The following is a 13,136-nucleotide window of genomic DNA, read 5'->3' as shown; positions in this document are numbered from 1 at the left end:
TACTCATAAATGGTGGTGTCTAGCTTATCCAAAACCTATGAGTAACATTTGCATAACTTATGTGTAACTTATCAACAACGTATCTCCAACCCATATCGATGTATTTGATGTGTTCCAGATGACTGCTGAACATGTTTCTAATGGCATATTGGCAGCATTTTGGTATAAAAGGAGGTTAACAGGAAGAAAGCCCCATCATAGGGTGAGCAAGAAGGTGAGTGTGATGGATCCTGCCTGTGTTCATGGCCATGACCAACAAACTTCCTACTAGACATGACTCTGAATCAGCTGCAACTGCAAACTTCATTTGTTTTTAACTTTTTTTTTCATTTATTTATAATTTTTTTTTTTGGTGGGTGGTAGCAGCTAGGTTAATACCGCAATCACAGAAATCTTTTTATGCAGGCTGGGTGCCTCTGGGCGCTTTGCTGCCACCCTCAGGACACTGCTTGTGACATTACGTGGGCATCTCGAAGCGCTGCTGTGCCTTATGCATAAGTGAGGCTGTTGTTGGACATAAGTTCTGGACTCGTTCTGAAATATATAAAATTGAAAAAATACATAGAAAGTTCCTTGTATGCCAGCATTTTAGACCACAAAAGTAGTTTAAATCAAGCACACAATAAGAGTTAAAACATATATCCTGCCAACAATTGAAACATATATTACAAACTTTAAACACAAACTTTAGCTGAAGTGCCAACATGGCTAAACAGTCACGCTAAACAGTCTGACAAAGTAAAAAAGCCTGAAGTTCTGCGGGTAGATTTCCATCAGAAGTAATATTTGTCCACTAAGTTTTCAGAGGCTCAGATGCAGGCAGTAAAAAACTTTTGTCTTGATGTAGGCATTAACAGGTAATAACCAGGTGAAGAGCCGGGACACAATCCTCTTGACACACAGGGCCCCAATAGTCAGGACATAATACAGGGACTTAACTAAACTCAAAAGCAAACAAACATGAACAACTAACAAGAGTACATACGAATAACTTATTATCTGGACCTGGGCTGAAAAGTATATAAAGCAGAGCGAACAGGGGGATAAGATGAATGAAAATTAGAGCAGCGGGAGCGAATGGCAGGTGAATGAAGTGAGTAATTAAATAATCTACCGGGGCTGCAATCGTGACATTTTGTCTCTAATGCTTTTATTTCCACATATTTGATATCATCAGTCTAAATTCTTAAAGTGTGAAAATTGTTGTACTCTATTTATTAAAAAATATGTTATTTTCCTAGGTATTTTTGTGTCACCTGTTAAAGGCAAAACTACTTCACATTCTTTTATCATGTTGGAGGATAATGAATTCTCTGAAAAATGTTGTGCTCTTTTTCATCCTCTGATGTGGGGGCTGGCTCGGAGTTCATCTGCCTGGTTATGTGTTTCCTGGTTGGGGCCGCCTATGGAGCTGTTTGAAAGTTACCTCTGATAACTCTGCTTATTTTTCTATGAATGCTTTAGTCTCCTCGAACCCCAATCGGCCTCGGCAGATGGCAGCTCACACTGATTCTGGTTTTGTTGGAGGTTCCTTCTTGTTAAAAGCGACTTTTCCTCTCCACTGTCACTTAAGTGTGCTTGTTGAAAGGGATTGCTTTCAAGTAAATGTGTCCCTTAGATAGAAAACTTTGAACCAATCTGCCTGTATGATCTGGTTGAATTATCTCTCTAGAGTGCCCTGAGATGACATGTGTTGTGAATTGGAGCTATATAAACAATTGGAGCTTTATATACAAACTGAATTGAACTGAATACTGTCCATCACTGTATATATGTATATCATACCCAGCTGCGTAATCTCTATGTGCATAATACTTGCATAATACTTGCAAATGTCGATGACAGTATTACAAAATACATCACATTAATAGAAAGCTTTCACAATGAAAACCCTTATTTTTCGATAAATGTAGAAAATGATCTTAAACTTGCCATTCTCCAGTACACATTCCTCAGGTTTTTGTCTACTATGTTTTCAATTATCAGGAATATGACTAAAACCAATCAAACAGGTGAAACAAATTAAAGCATTTTTCTTTCAAAAACTGTTAAAGATCTTTTCTTTATTTGATACATTTTTATCTCGGTTAATTCCAGTGGGTCCACATACAGCATCAAAGGACCAGAAATATTAATGTGATAATGCAATTTTATTTACATTGGTCAATTGATAAAAACAAACAAAAAAAACTCCTGTATACTGTACTTCATTTCAGGGGAAATGCAGAAGAATCCCACTGAATGTAGTGATATGGCTGTCCCCCCAGACATTAGTATTAGGACCCAACCGCATATAGACATGGTCTCCTTGCTGCAGTTGCAGAAATGCTGCATTTCCTCCATTATCAGCCCCATCATGAGATGTCTTATGGTCGTAGGCAGTCACAATAACCTCATTGTTCTTCATAAGGGCTAGACTTACAGCTTCTGATCCTCCGGCATGATAAAAGAAGGTGAAGTAATATGTACCTGCAACAGGTGCAGCAAAAATACCTGGAAGAAAAACAAACAAGTTTAGTAGATATTGGTTCAACCTTCTAGATGCCAGTCTGCAAAACTTTTACACTGCTATCACTGTATGTGATGTGGAAAGCAACATGTAAATAACATGTATAATTACATAACATTGTTATTTAAACATTTATTTTTAACTATGATATACATATTATAGTTATAGTTTTATTTAAATTTTAGTCTTTATCAAAAACATTTCATATTAAAATAATGGTGTTTTCTTTTACTTAACCAATCACTTAGGCACCTCAGCATTCATCTGCTAAGGCTCTTACTCAACAGGGCAGTGGGTGGGTTTGACCAGGGCCCTGAATGTTTCTCTGAATATAGTTGTCACTGCACTTTAACCACTAGGCCATCGCTCTCTAGTGGTTGGTGAGACCACTAATATGATCACAAGGCAAGACCTGATTGTGAATAGCGCTTAACAAATAGAGACCATATTTCCAAAACAGATAATGAATATTGAATTGCATTTAATACATTTGCAGTGATTACCCATGGACTCTGCCCCATCATCTATCGTCTCAATCTGTGCTCAACACGATGACCCAATCCCAAACTATCCCCTAAGCACTACCCCTTAAAGGAATAGTACACCCAAAACATGATTAGCCTTCATTTCCTACTCACCCCCATGCTGAACAACACTCTGGAGTACTTTTTTGATATCTCAAATGCATCTGGAGATCTGGGAGGCTTCTTGCTGTCTGCTGACATTCAAATAATGGAGGTCTATGGTGCCCGAGGCAGAAAGGTCCATAAAAGTCCACAAAAAACGTGTCAATATTCCTCCATACTGCTCGTCCAATGTATTTCAAGTGTCCTGAGTGTGTAGCATCCAGAATTTAATCGAAACGAAGTCATTTAGAATGTTTTTAGAGCATAAACAGTAGTGTATAGGATTTCCTGAAAGCGTGCGCCTGCGCGTTCACGACGCTACGGAAGCCGACCAAACCAGATGAAAGTGCGCATTTATTTAATTAAAGTATAGAGACCAAAACAGATCTTTAGCTGACAGAGCAATACATTTAGAGCAGTAATTATTTTTAAAAAAATTTGCATTTAAGATAAAAAATAAAATGTTGTCTATCAATATGCTCAATTCACAATTACTTAAGTGAAAAAGTTTCAAGAAATGAGTCTGAGATGATTCACTTTATAACATGGCGCATTATACTGCACTTAAATTGGTATTAAGTGGTCCAAAGTGTGGCAATAAATATCCCCCAAATAGATGGTACAAATAGATCAGGCTCAGTATGACCTAATTATAAACTCTTACATTTTAGCTTGAATTGATTTATTTAATTAAAGTACGCTAGATTACTGTGTATGCCATTAGCCATGGCAAATGTTATGTAAAAAAATACACAAAATAATTTATTTCAAAAATTAGTTTTAATCAGAATCAGTTGGTAAAATGTGAATCAGAATCAGCAAGGTAAAATGTGCATTCCTTGCACAGTGCTCCTTGGGATTTTTAAAGCTTGGGAAATCTTTTTGTTTCCAAATCCAGCTTTAAACTTCTCCACAACAGTGTCTCGGACCTGTCTGATGTGTTCCTTGTTCTTCATAATGCTCTCTGCACTTTAAACAGACCTCTGAGGCGATCACAGAGCAGGTGCATTTATCGGGAGACTTGATTACACACAGGTGGATTCTATTTAGTATCATTTAGGTCGACATTGGATCATTCAGAGATCCTCACTTAACTTCTGGGGAGAGTTTGCTGCACTGAAAGTAAAAGGGGCCGATTCATTTTGCACACCCCACTCTTCAGTTTTTTATTTGTTAAAAAAGTTAAAAATATCCCATATATTTAATTACACTTCATAATGGGGTAAAACTAGTTGTTGATTCTTCACTAAAAAATGTTTATGTTCGATGCCTGAAATGTGGCAAGAGTTTGAGATTTTCAAGAGAGCAGATTATTTTTGCAGGGCAAACTGTAACTGGGCCGATATCTAAGGAAAGCTCTGACAGGGTTTCACTTGCCAATAACGTACATTTATAACATAAGTTTTAGTGGTTGTAGAAGTAATAGAAAACACAGATCTGGGAACTGAAATTCTAGCAGCACTCCTACATTATTCTCTACATTTTCTCTCCGTTGTCCTTTCTTTTACAGTAAATGGTATCGGCATCTCAGATATGTTAGATTTGTTTACCAAGCTTTCCTGTCTGACCCTTCAAAACAATCTACCATCAACAGCATTGTGTTGTAGAAGCTTTTATGCAAGAGCCTTTTTTTTGGGAGTTTTTACAGCACATTTTGGAGTTTTTACGGCACTAGTGTCTCGTATTTTTGGCAGTAGGCTGGCAGGAAAGGGGGTATGAGAGAGAGAGAGACATGCGGCCAAGGATTCGAACTCGGGTCATCCATGTCGAGGACTAAGGAATCTTTCTGTACATGGGTTTTGTGCGCTAAATACTAGGCAACCAAAGCACGCCCTTATGCAACAAACCTTTAAACAATTTTCCCAACATTTATGGAGAACAGCAAAGTTGCTCTTTTGTAGTTTTAATTATTTTCACCTATAAACATAGAACAAGTCAGCAGCCTTTTGAAATGTTCTGTAGTATGGTATAAATCAAGATTATCCAGAACATATCTCCAAAGCCTGCTATTTTCTGTAACACAAGTTGTGCTACCCACAGTAATTGCTGATAAAAAGTCTAAAGACTGTTTTAGAATTTTCATATTTCTTTATGCTATTACTAGTGTTAAATCTGTGGTAAACCATTGTTTTACAGCAACTCCTCTCTCACATATACAATATTGCATCTTCTAATTATGTTTCATTAAAGACTGTTTAGGACAGGAAGCTACAAAAAGTTAAATGACCATAAACTCAATGTAAACCCCTAGCTATTATTATTTTATGTTTATTTTATTTATTTGTTCATTTATTTATATGTTTGTTTCCCTTGTTTTATTTTTATTTTTTTTTTACATTCTATGCCTCATTTTTTTTAAGTTATAATGTCACCAACTGCTGTGTATCTTTGTTTGATGTTTCAATTACTCTGTATTGTTACAGGGAATTGCCAATAAAGCAAAAAAATAAATAAAAAATGATAGATGCAGCTGTTCTCGCGAGTCCTTCCGTAAAACAATGACCTCGTATGTGATTGGAGGAGCTATACTCAGAAGAACTTTATCTCCAGTTCCTTTGTTTGGATTTTGCTGGTACGTGATCAATGGCTGGACGACGTCTAGCGTTCAACTCGCCTTCAACTCCTCTTGGACGCGATGGCGACTCTGCAGTCGAACAACTGTGCGGGAGAGACGAACTCAAAGAAGAGAAGCTAGCGGTATATGTTCGATTACTGCCTGCTAAGCTAAAAGCAGCCTAGCCTAAGCTACGGCTAATAGCAGCCTAGCCTAAAGCTACGGCTAATAGTAGCCTAGCCTAAAGCTACGGCTAATAGTAGCCTTGCAAAAACAAGCTTTATTAAAGTCTATTTTTTGTGATTCACAGGAAGCAGTAGACAAATTGCAGGCGCTATGAACCGGAGCAAGGGTAAGAGTTTAAGAATATGCTTTCATTCTGTGGTAAAAGGAAATAGATACGGATTGATAACGATCATAACTGTACATTTTGTTTTCACAGTAGTAGTGTAGGATAACATAAATACACAGCATATGAATAAATAAATATATGAAAAAAAAAAAAATATATATATATAAATATTTACATATATATTTATGTAAATATATATGTAAATATATATATACACTCACCGGCCACTTTATTAGGTACACCTGTCCAACTGCTCGTTAACACTTAATTTCTAAGCAGCCAATCACATGGCGGCAACTCAGTGCATTTAGGCATGTATACATGGTCAAGACAATCTCCTGCAGTTCAAAGCGAGCATCAGTATGGGGAAGAAAGGTGATTTGAGTGACTTTGAACGTGGCATGATTGTTGGTGCCAGAAGGGCTGGTCTGAGTATTTCAGAAACTGCTGATCTACTGGGATTTTCACGCACAACCATCTCTAGGGTTTACAGAGAATGGTCCGAAAAAGAAAAAACATCCAGTGAGCGGCAGTTCTGTGGGCGGAAATGCCTTGTTGATGCCAGAGGTCAGAGGAGAATAGTCAGACTGGTTGGAGCTGATAGAAGGGCAACAGTGACTCAAATAACCACCCGTTACAACCAAGGTGGGCAGAAGAGCATCTCTGAACGCACAGTACGTCGAACTTTGAGGCAGATGGGCTACAGCAGCAGAAGACCACACCGGGTGCCACTCCTTTCAGCTAAGAACAGGAAACTGAGGCTACAATTTGCACAAGCTCATGGAAATTGGACAATAGAAGATTGGAAAAATGTTGCCTGGTCTGATGAGTCTCGATTTCTGCTGCGACATTCGGATGGTAGGGTCAGAATTTGGTGTCTACAACATGAAAGCATGGATCCATCCTGCCTTGTATCAACGGTTCAGGCTGGTGGTGGTGGTGTCATGGTGTGGGGAATATTTTCTTGGCACTCTTTGGGCCCCTTGGTACCAATTGAGCATCGTTGCAACGCCACAGCCTACCTGAGTATTGTTGCTGACCATGTCCATCCCTTTATGACCACAATGTACCCAACTTCTGATGGCTACTTTCAGCAGGATAATGCGCCATGTCATAAAGCTGGAATCATCTCAGACTGCTTTCTTGAACATGACAATGAGTTCACTGTACTCAAATGGCCTCCACAGTCACCAGATCTCAATCCAATAGAGCATCTTTGGGATGTGGTGGAACGGGAGATTCGCATCATGGATGTGCAGCCGACAAATCTGCGGCAACTGTGTGATGCCATCATGTCAATATGGACCAAACTCCCTGAGGAATGCTTCCAGCACCTTGTTGAATCTATGCCACCAAAAACTGAGGCAGTTCTGAAGGCAAAAGGGGGTCCAACCCGTTACTAGCATGGGGTACCTAATAAAGTGGCCGGTGAGTGTAAATATATATATATATGCCAACCAATCACGAGTGATTTTACTTGTTTAAAAAGAAGTGGTTCCATCCAATACTCAGTAAGAAAATTAAAGCCTGGCGTGGCCACGTGTGGTTTTGCTGCCAATCACGAGCGATTTTACTTGTTTGAGAATAGTGGTTTCAGCCAATACTGAGTAGGTTATTCAAGCCAGACTTGGCCAGCCGCGCGGGTTCGCTGCATTCATATGCTAATTAGGGCCATTAGTACAGCTGATCGCTCTCCACATACGTCAGAGTCCGTTCCCGACAATTTGTGGCACTGACAAACGGCGACAAGCGGAGGTTGCAAATTGTCGGAAACTGACGAAAATCTGCGGGAGTTTACGGGGACGAAAATCTCACTTTTCATGCAGTGGTAATTATGTGGTGTGGACGACTCCTAATGTGGCGGACACTCCGCGGAAATGCGCAAACAGATGGTTAGTGCTTAGGGTTGGCGTTTAGGGGCTGGTCTGGGATTGGGCCATGTTGAACACTCTTCCACATTGTTGCTTCTTTCAGCCAAGCAGTGCCACATATGTGTATCTCAGCTCCCTGTTGGTAATTCTGCAGTAAAAGTCTCTCCCCGCTGCAGAGAGAGTGCACTTAGTTGCTTTGATTTATCTAGCTGAAGTAATGCACTGCATTAAATTGCAAGTAGCTTAACAGCCTTACCTATTCATACTTAAAAATATAAAATGACTCACCTGTGTGCTGATTGTAAGCATTGCCCACATTTGTTATCACTGTTCTGTAGATTATGGTTGTATCTGTGGTAAAAGGCCCAATAGACCCACTTCCCCCTGCTGCGCCACTGAATACGACCTTTTGTGCTTCTAAATAGATATGAAAAAAAAAAACTGAACCGCATCTGTTCAAAAATACATTGCCAATAAATTCAGAAAGAGCTTTACCTTTCTCCTTCAGCTCCAGAACCAGTTTTTCAGTCTCCTTCAGCTTTGTTTCAAGAGCCTCCTGCTTCTCGTTCATGCTTGTTTCCATAGTTTTTTGTTTCTCTTTTATGGCCCCAAACTCTTTGAGGAACTTGCACATATTAGGAAAGCATGACTCTGTTTCAGCGGTCACTTCTGTTTCAGGAAACCCATCCTGAGCCAAAGTTAAACCACAGAACCACAATAACAACCACACTCTGGAAATCATCCTGCTTGCCTTAAGGTGTCTTCAGAGCTCTAACTGACCGGATGTGCTGTTTGCTCTTTTTGTGAAATTCTGTACCTTGGTTAATATTCAACTACAGATAAAACAAAGTCAAAATGGTCTGTTTACTTTTTCAGCGCTTTTGCTGGGAAAAAGCAAAATTTTATATGATAACTCAAAAGTAAAAAACATTGACTGGAAACTTATTAATTCATTGTGTTTTGTTTTGTTTGTTTGTAGGTTTTCAACCTGCTTGGTTGTCTTGTCTTTGAAAGTGAAGTGATTTAAAGAAAACACTGAGATGAGTTGGTCCTGGGTCTCTTTGATGGGAGCAAGCCCTTTCCAAGTTTGGGCAGAAGGCAAGGTGGTTTGTAGAGGCCAAAAACTTGACAGTTGAAAACCAGTTGAAAACCACTTGGAAACCAATTGGAAACCTAGAAGACCTGATGGCGGTGAAGTCCTGACAAAAGGGCTTTGACGAATCAACTCAAGGAGGACATCAGGTCATCTCATCTGTACAATCCACAATGGCTGAAGAAATGTTTGGAAAGTCACTGAAACAATTGAAGCTGGATCGCACCATGGCAAAATCTTCCTTCACCAAGCAAGCAAACTTCCTGAGCAGAAAAGCTTCCAACATGACAGAGATGGAACTGCGAGAGGAGTTCAAAAAGCTAACCTCTGATGCCAGACATGTAAGTGATTCAAATGATGATTACAAAGCTGGACTATTAGCAGAGATGGAAGTTGAAGCTGGTGAACTTGATAAACGGCAAGAAGCTGATTTGGAAAAGACTATTGATGACTGTAAATCAAAATTAGTGGAAGTCAAACAAATAGTTCAGTCTAATTTGTGGAAAAAATATGGTCAAGATGAGCTCTATACTGCAATCCAAGAGGCAGAAAAGGCATGTAATGATGCTTCTGACATAAAAGTTTTAACTGTGAACAAAAGTGCATATGAAGTCCAACTGTCCTTTGTGGAGAATGTGATCCAGGAATCTTTTAAAAGTTTTGTGACCTGGATTCCTGTAGAAGAGAGGTACAATATTGAAGACAGAATAAAACAGATTAAATTGATGAAAAATAAACTACAAGCAAGAAAATCACAGTTTGCCATAGCACAAACGATCGCAGAGGAGAAGAGTAAATCAGATGCTGCTCAATCAGACCTTACACCTTTACCTATACTAGCTCCACCCGCACCCATTGTAAAGATCAGGCCCATTTGTCTACCAAAATGTCATGGCTGTAAAAGAAACTTTCACAGATGGAGAAAAGACTGGGAAAGTCTCCAGAAGCAGGGAGAACCAAGTGGCTCAGTGGAAGTGAAAAAGTTTCAGTTGTTGGATAGTGTAGATGAAAGGATCTGCAGTGAATTACACCTGTCTGCTTATGATACTGCTGCAGATATGTTCCGAGTGATGGAAAATAGGTATGGCGACAAGTCAAGCATTGCTTTAGAAATTATTGAAGAGCTTGAGAAGACTCCACCCCTGAAAGCAAATCAGCCAAGGAAGGTGATAGATCTTATACAAGCAATTGAAAAGGCTCTAGCTGACTTAACAGAGCTAGGTAACATTGGAGCCATGAAAAACCCTCTGGTTATTAAATCTCTAGAGAGCAAACTACCTGATATTATAAAAAGAGACTGGCTAGTTTTTATGGTTAATCCTGCCAATGCAGTTACACCAGATAACCATTTTGATAGTCTTCTCAAATTTTTAAAAACACAGGAGGAAGTTCTAGAGAGATTAGAGCAACTTGGAGTGAGTGAAAAGACGGAGAAAAAGGTTGAGAAACAACATGCTTTTACTCGATCCACAAGAAAGAATCATGTCTGTATTGTGTGTGGAAATGCAAGACATGGAGATAAAATATTCTTCTGCAAACAGTTCAAAGAAATGAATGTACCTGAAAAGCTCAACATTGTAAAGACATTGAAAACATGCAAAAGGTGTTTGAGAAAGCATGAAGACGATGCTGGATGCATCAACACTTACCTTTGTAGAAACAAAGACTGTAAGAAAGGGAGCTTTTCAGATCACCATTTCCTCCTTTGCCCAAAGGGTGAGCTTACAAGGGTTGGGATTGATAAACCAAGAAGGAAAAATAGACTAACAGAAGAGCAGGAGAAATTCATAGCTGGACTTTCACCAGAACTAGCAGAAGAATGCAGAAAAGCCTTTTCAAATGTAACTGCTTCAACAAGAAACACAAAGTGTAAAGTCCCTGGGCTTATGGAGTCACATGGACTAAAGAAGCAACATGTCATTCTAATGCTGTTGGAAGTCACTGCAAATGCAGGCCAGAAAATTGGCACTTTGTTTGACTTGGCTTCTGATACCAATTACATTACTCATCAAGCAGCTAAAAGGTTGAACCTAGAAGGTGAGAACATAACATTAGTTGTTCATGGTGTTGGGGGAATGTCAGTCAAAGTAAGAACAAAACGATACCTGTTAAAAGTTAGAGTCAAAACCCCCAAAGGCACAGTGAAAGCCCACCAGCTCATTTGTTATGGACTCAGTGAAATTGCTAAAGTGCATAAAGTCATTCAACCACTGCAGCTGCAAAAGTTTTTCCCAGATGTTGACCTGGAAGACCTCAAAAGACCAGATACCATTGAGCTGCTAATAAGTCACAGAGAAGGCAGACTGGCCCCTCAAAGAGTCAAGGTTGTTGGAGACCTGGTCCTGTGGAACAGTCCACTAGGCATGACCGTGGGAGGAGCTCATCCGGACCTTTGTGAAGATGTCGACGTGGCAGCACACAGGTCAGAGACACACTTTGCTCGTTCTATGCGCACTGCTGCTGTAAAGTATGAAGAAGTCTGCAGTTTCAAAGAAGTTAAAGCAGAAAGCAAAAGTACAACTACCAATAAAGAGTTTATTGATTGGTGGAAGTGGGAGAGCATAGGAACAGCTTGTGAACCAAAGTGTGGTGGATGTCGCTGTGGGACATGTCAACCAGGTGGAAAAGATATGACATTAATGGAGGAGAAAGAACTTGAAATAATTAAACAAGGTCTTACCTATGTGCAAGCAGATGACCACAGTGATGCTCCCCACTGGGATGCAAAGTATCCTTGGATTGTAGAACCCACTTGTCTTCCCAATAACAGGAAAAGTGTTGAATCAACTTTCTTAAGAACAGAAAGACGATTAAATAAAGAGCCTGAATGGCAAACTGTCTATGCAAACCAGGTGCATGAAATGGTGGAGAGGAAAGCAGCAATAAAGCTAACATAAGCCTCCCTTAACAACTGGAAAGGACCAGTATGGTATGTAAACCACCAGGTGGCACCAAATCCTCATTCTGTGACCACTCCTGTGCGTTTAGTATGGAACAGCAGTCAAAGATTTGAAGGTCTAAGTATGAATGATATTCTGCTGAAAGGTCCTGATGTTTTAAATCCTATTCGTGCTGTTCTACTCAGGTTCAGAAGGGGACTGCATGCTGCCTTGGGAGACATTAAAAAGATGTATAACTCTGTGTGGCTTGAGGACCTGGAGAGACATCTACACAGGTTCCTCTGGAGAGACAGCTCAGAAGAGGAGATCGGTGAGTTTGCCATTACCAGAGTTAACATTGGGGATCGACCTGCTGGATGTATTGCCCAAGTAGCAATGCGAGAGACAGCAAAACTGCCCATGTTTGACAGCTGTAAAGAGGAGCGGAGGATCCTGGAAGAAGACTGTTATGTTGATGACATCTTAACATCTGACAATGACCCAGAACTTTTGCACAAACACACTAAGAAGGTGGAAGAGATCTTACAAGCTGGGGGATTCTTTTTGAAACCATGGGTCCTATCAGGTCAAAGTGGGAGGCAAAAAATGTCCTTACCTAGCAGGGAAAAAATCCTTACACTCCCTAATCAGTTGAAAGAAGATGATAATAAGGCTTTGGGAGTGGGATATGTTGGAGGAGGATAAATTATATGTGATGACATCAATCAACTTCTCAAAAAGAAGGAAGCAAGTCACATGGGAGCCACAGGAGGTGTGAAAACCTTTGATAACCCTGTGAGGACAGAGAAAACCACAGAGCACACAGGATTCTGGCTCTTTTGCCTCTTCTCTTTCTCCCTCTTCTGCTCCAGCACCTCTCTCCTGGTCCCTTCTGCTCCTGCGCTCAAAGCTGGGGCCCACTGTGGCCCACAGTGGAGGTGCGGGTCCCAGGGGAACCAGATCCCCAGAACCATCGAGGATAAGTCGAACCCTTCAGAACCAAACTGCTGCAAACAGAACTTTTGCAACACATTTCTCTTGAGTTTCAGAACTTACAGAGCCAAACTGGATGAGGAGCATGCCCTGGTGTGAGACTGAGGGGACCCCTGCTGTGAGACTGAGACAAAGAATCCCTGACTGCAGAGCTGCAAATGGATGAAACTCAAGCTTTCCAAATGGACATGGAAAAAGGTTTGCAGGTCTGGCATGATTAGGGACAGAACAAGCAATATGTCTTTTGATGATTCTAATC

General features: G+C 40.1%; 2 protein-coding genes across 3 annotated transcripts; one reads left to right on the top strand and one right to left on the bottom strand.

Moving 5' to 3' along the window:
* Positions 1–2,043: 2,043 nt before the first annotated feature.
* Positions 2,044–8,698, bottom strand: LOC119775026 (complement C1q tumor necrosis factor-related protein 3-like). 2 transcript variants are annotated; one of them, XM_038272872.1, is made up of 3 exons: positions 8,408–8,698; positions 8,201–8,329; positions 2,044–2,493 (listed from the first exon to the last, which is right to left on the bottom strand). In XM_038272872.1, exons 1-3 carry the CDS (start codon positions 8,652–8,654, stop codon positions 2,213–2,215), a joined length of 657 nt encoding a protein of 218 aa, XP_038128800.1. In that variant the 5' UTR covers positions 8,655–8,698; the 3' UTR covers positions 2,044–2,212. The 2 variants fall into 2 exon arrangements, with proteins under 2 accessions (XP_038128800.1, XP_038128801.1); XM_038272873.1 differs by lacking the exon at positions 8,201–8,329.
* Positions 8,699–10,405: 1,707 nt separating this feature from the next.
* LOC119775032 lies at positions 10,406–12,874 on the top strand. The gene is made up of 2 exons (XM_038272885.1): positions 10,406–11,427; positions 12,091–12,874. Exons 1-2 carry the CDS (start codon positions 10,556–10,558, stop codon positions 12,587–12,589), a joined length of 1,371 nt encoding a protein of 456 aa, XP_038128813.1. The 5' UTR covers positions 10,406–10,555; the 3' UTR covers positions 12,590–12,874.
* Positions 12,875–13,136: the final 262 nt, after the last annotated feature.

This window comes from Cyprinodon tularosa, unplaced genomic scaffold (assembly GCF_016077235.1).
Source record: "Cyprinodon tularosa strain WSP-4 unplaced genomic scaffold, ASM1607723v1 ctg844, whole genome shotgun sequence".
NCBI lineage: Eukaryota > Metazoa > Chordata > Actinopteri > Cyprinodontiformes > Cyprinodontidae > Cyprinodon > Cyprinodon tularosa.
This window is presented reverse-complemented; position numbering and strand designations above follow the sequence as displayed.

What these genes read in the sequence shown, in the direction of transcription:
- LOC119775026 (XM_038272872.1), bottom strand. Translation starts at nt 8,654, where the DNA reads ATGATTTCCAGAGTGTGGTTGTTATTGTGGTTCTGTGGTTTAACTTTG. An exon ending in TCTGGAGCTGAAGGAGAAAG is followed by an intron (nt 8,330 to 8,407) that starts GTAAAGCTCTTT and finishes ATATCTATTTAG; the next exon opens with AAGCACAAAAGGTCGTATTC. An exon ending in TGCTTACAATCAGCACACAG is followed by an intron (nt 2,494 to 8,200) that starts GTGAGTCATTTT and finishes TTTTTCTTCCAG; the next exon opens with GTATTTTTGCTGCACCTGTT.
- LOC119775032 (XM_038272885.1), top strand. Translation starts at nt 10,556, where the DNA reads ATGAATGTACCTGAAAAGCTCAACATTGTAAAGACATTGAAAACATGC. An exon ending in GTCGACGTGGCAGCACACAG is followed by an intron (nt 11,428 to 12,090) that starts GTCAGAGACACA and finishes TGTTCTACTCAG; the next exon opens with GTTCAGAAGGGGACTGCATG.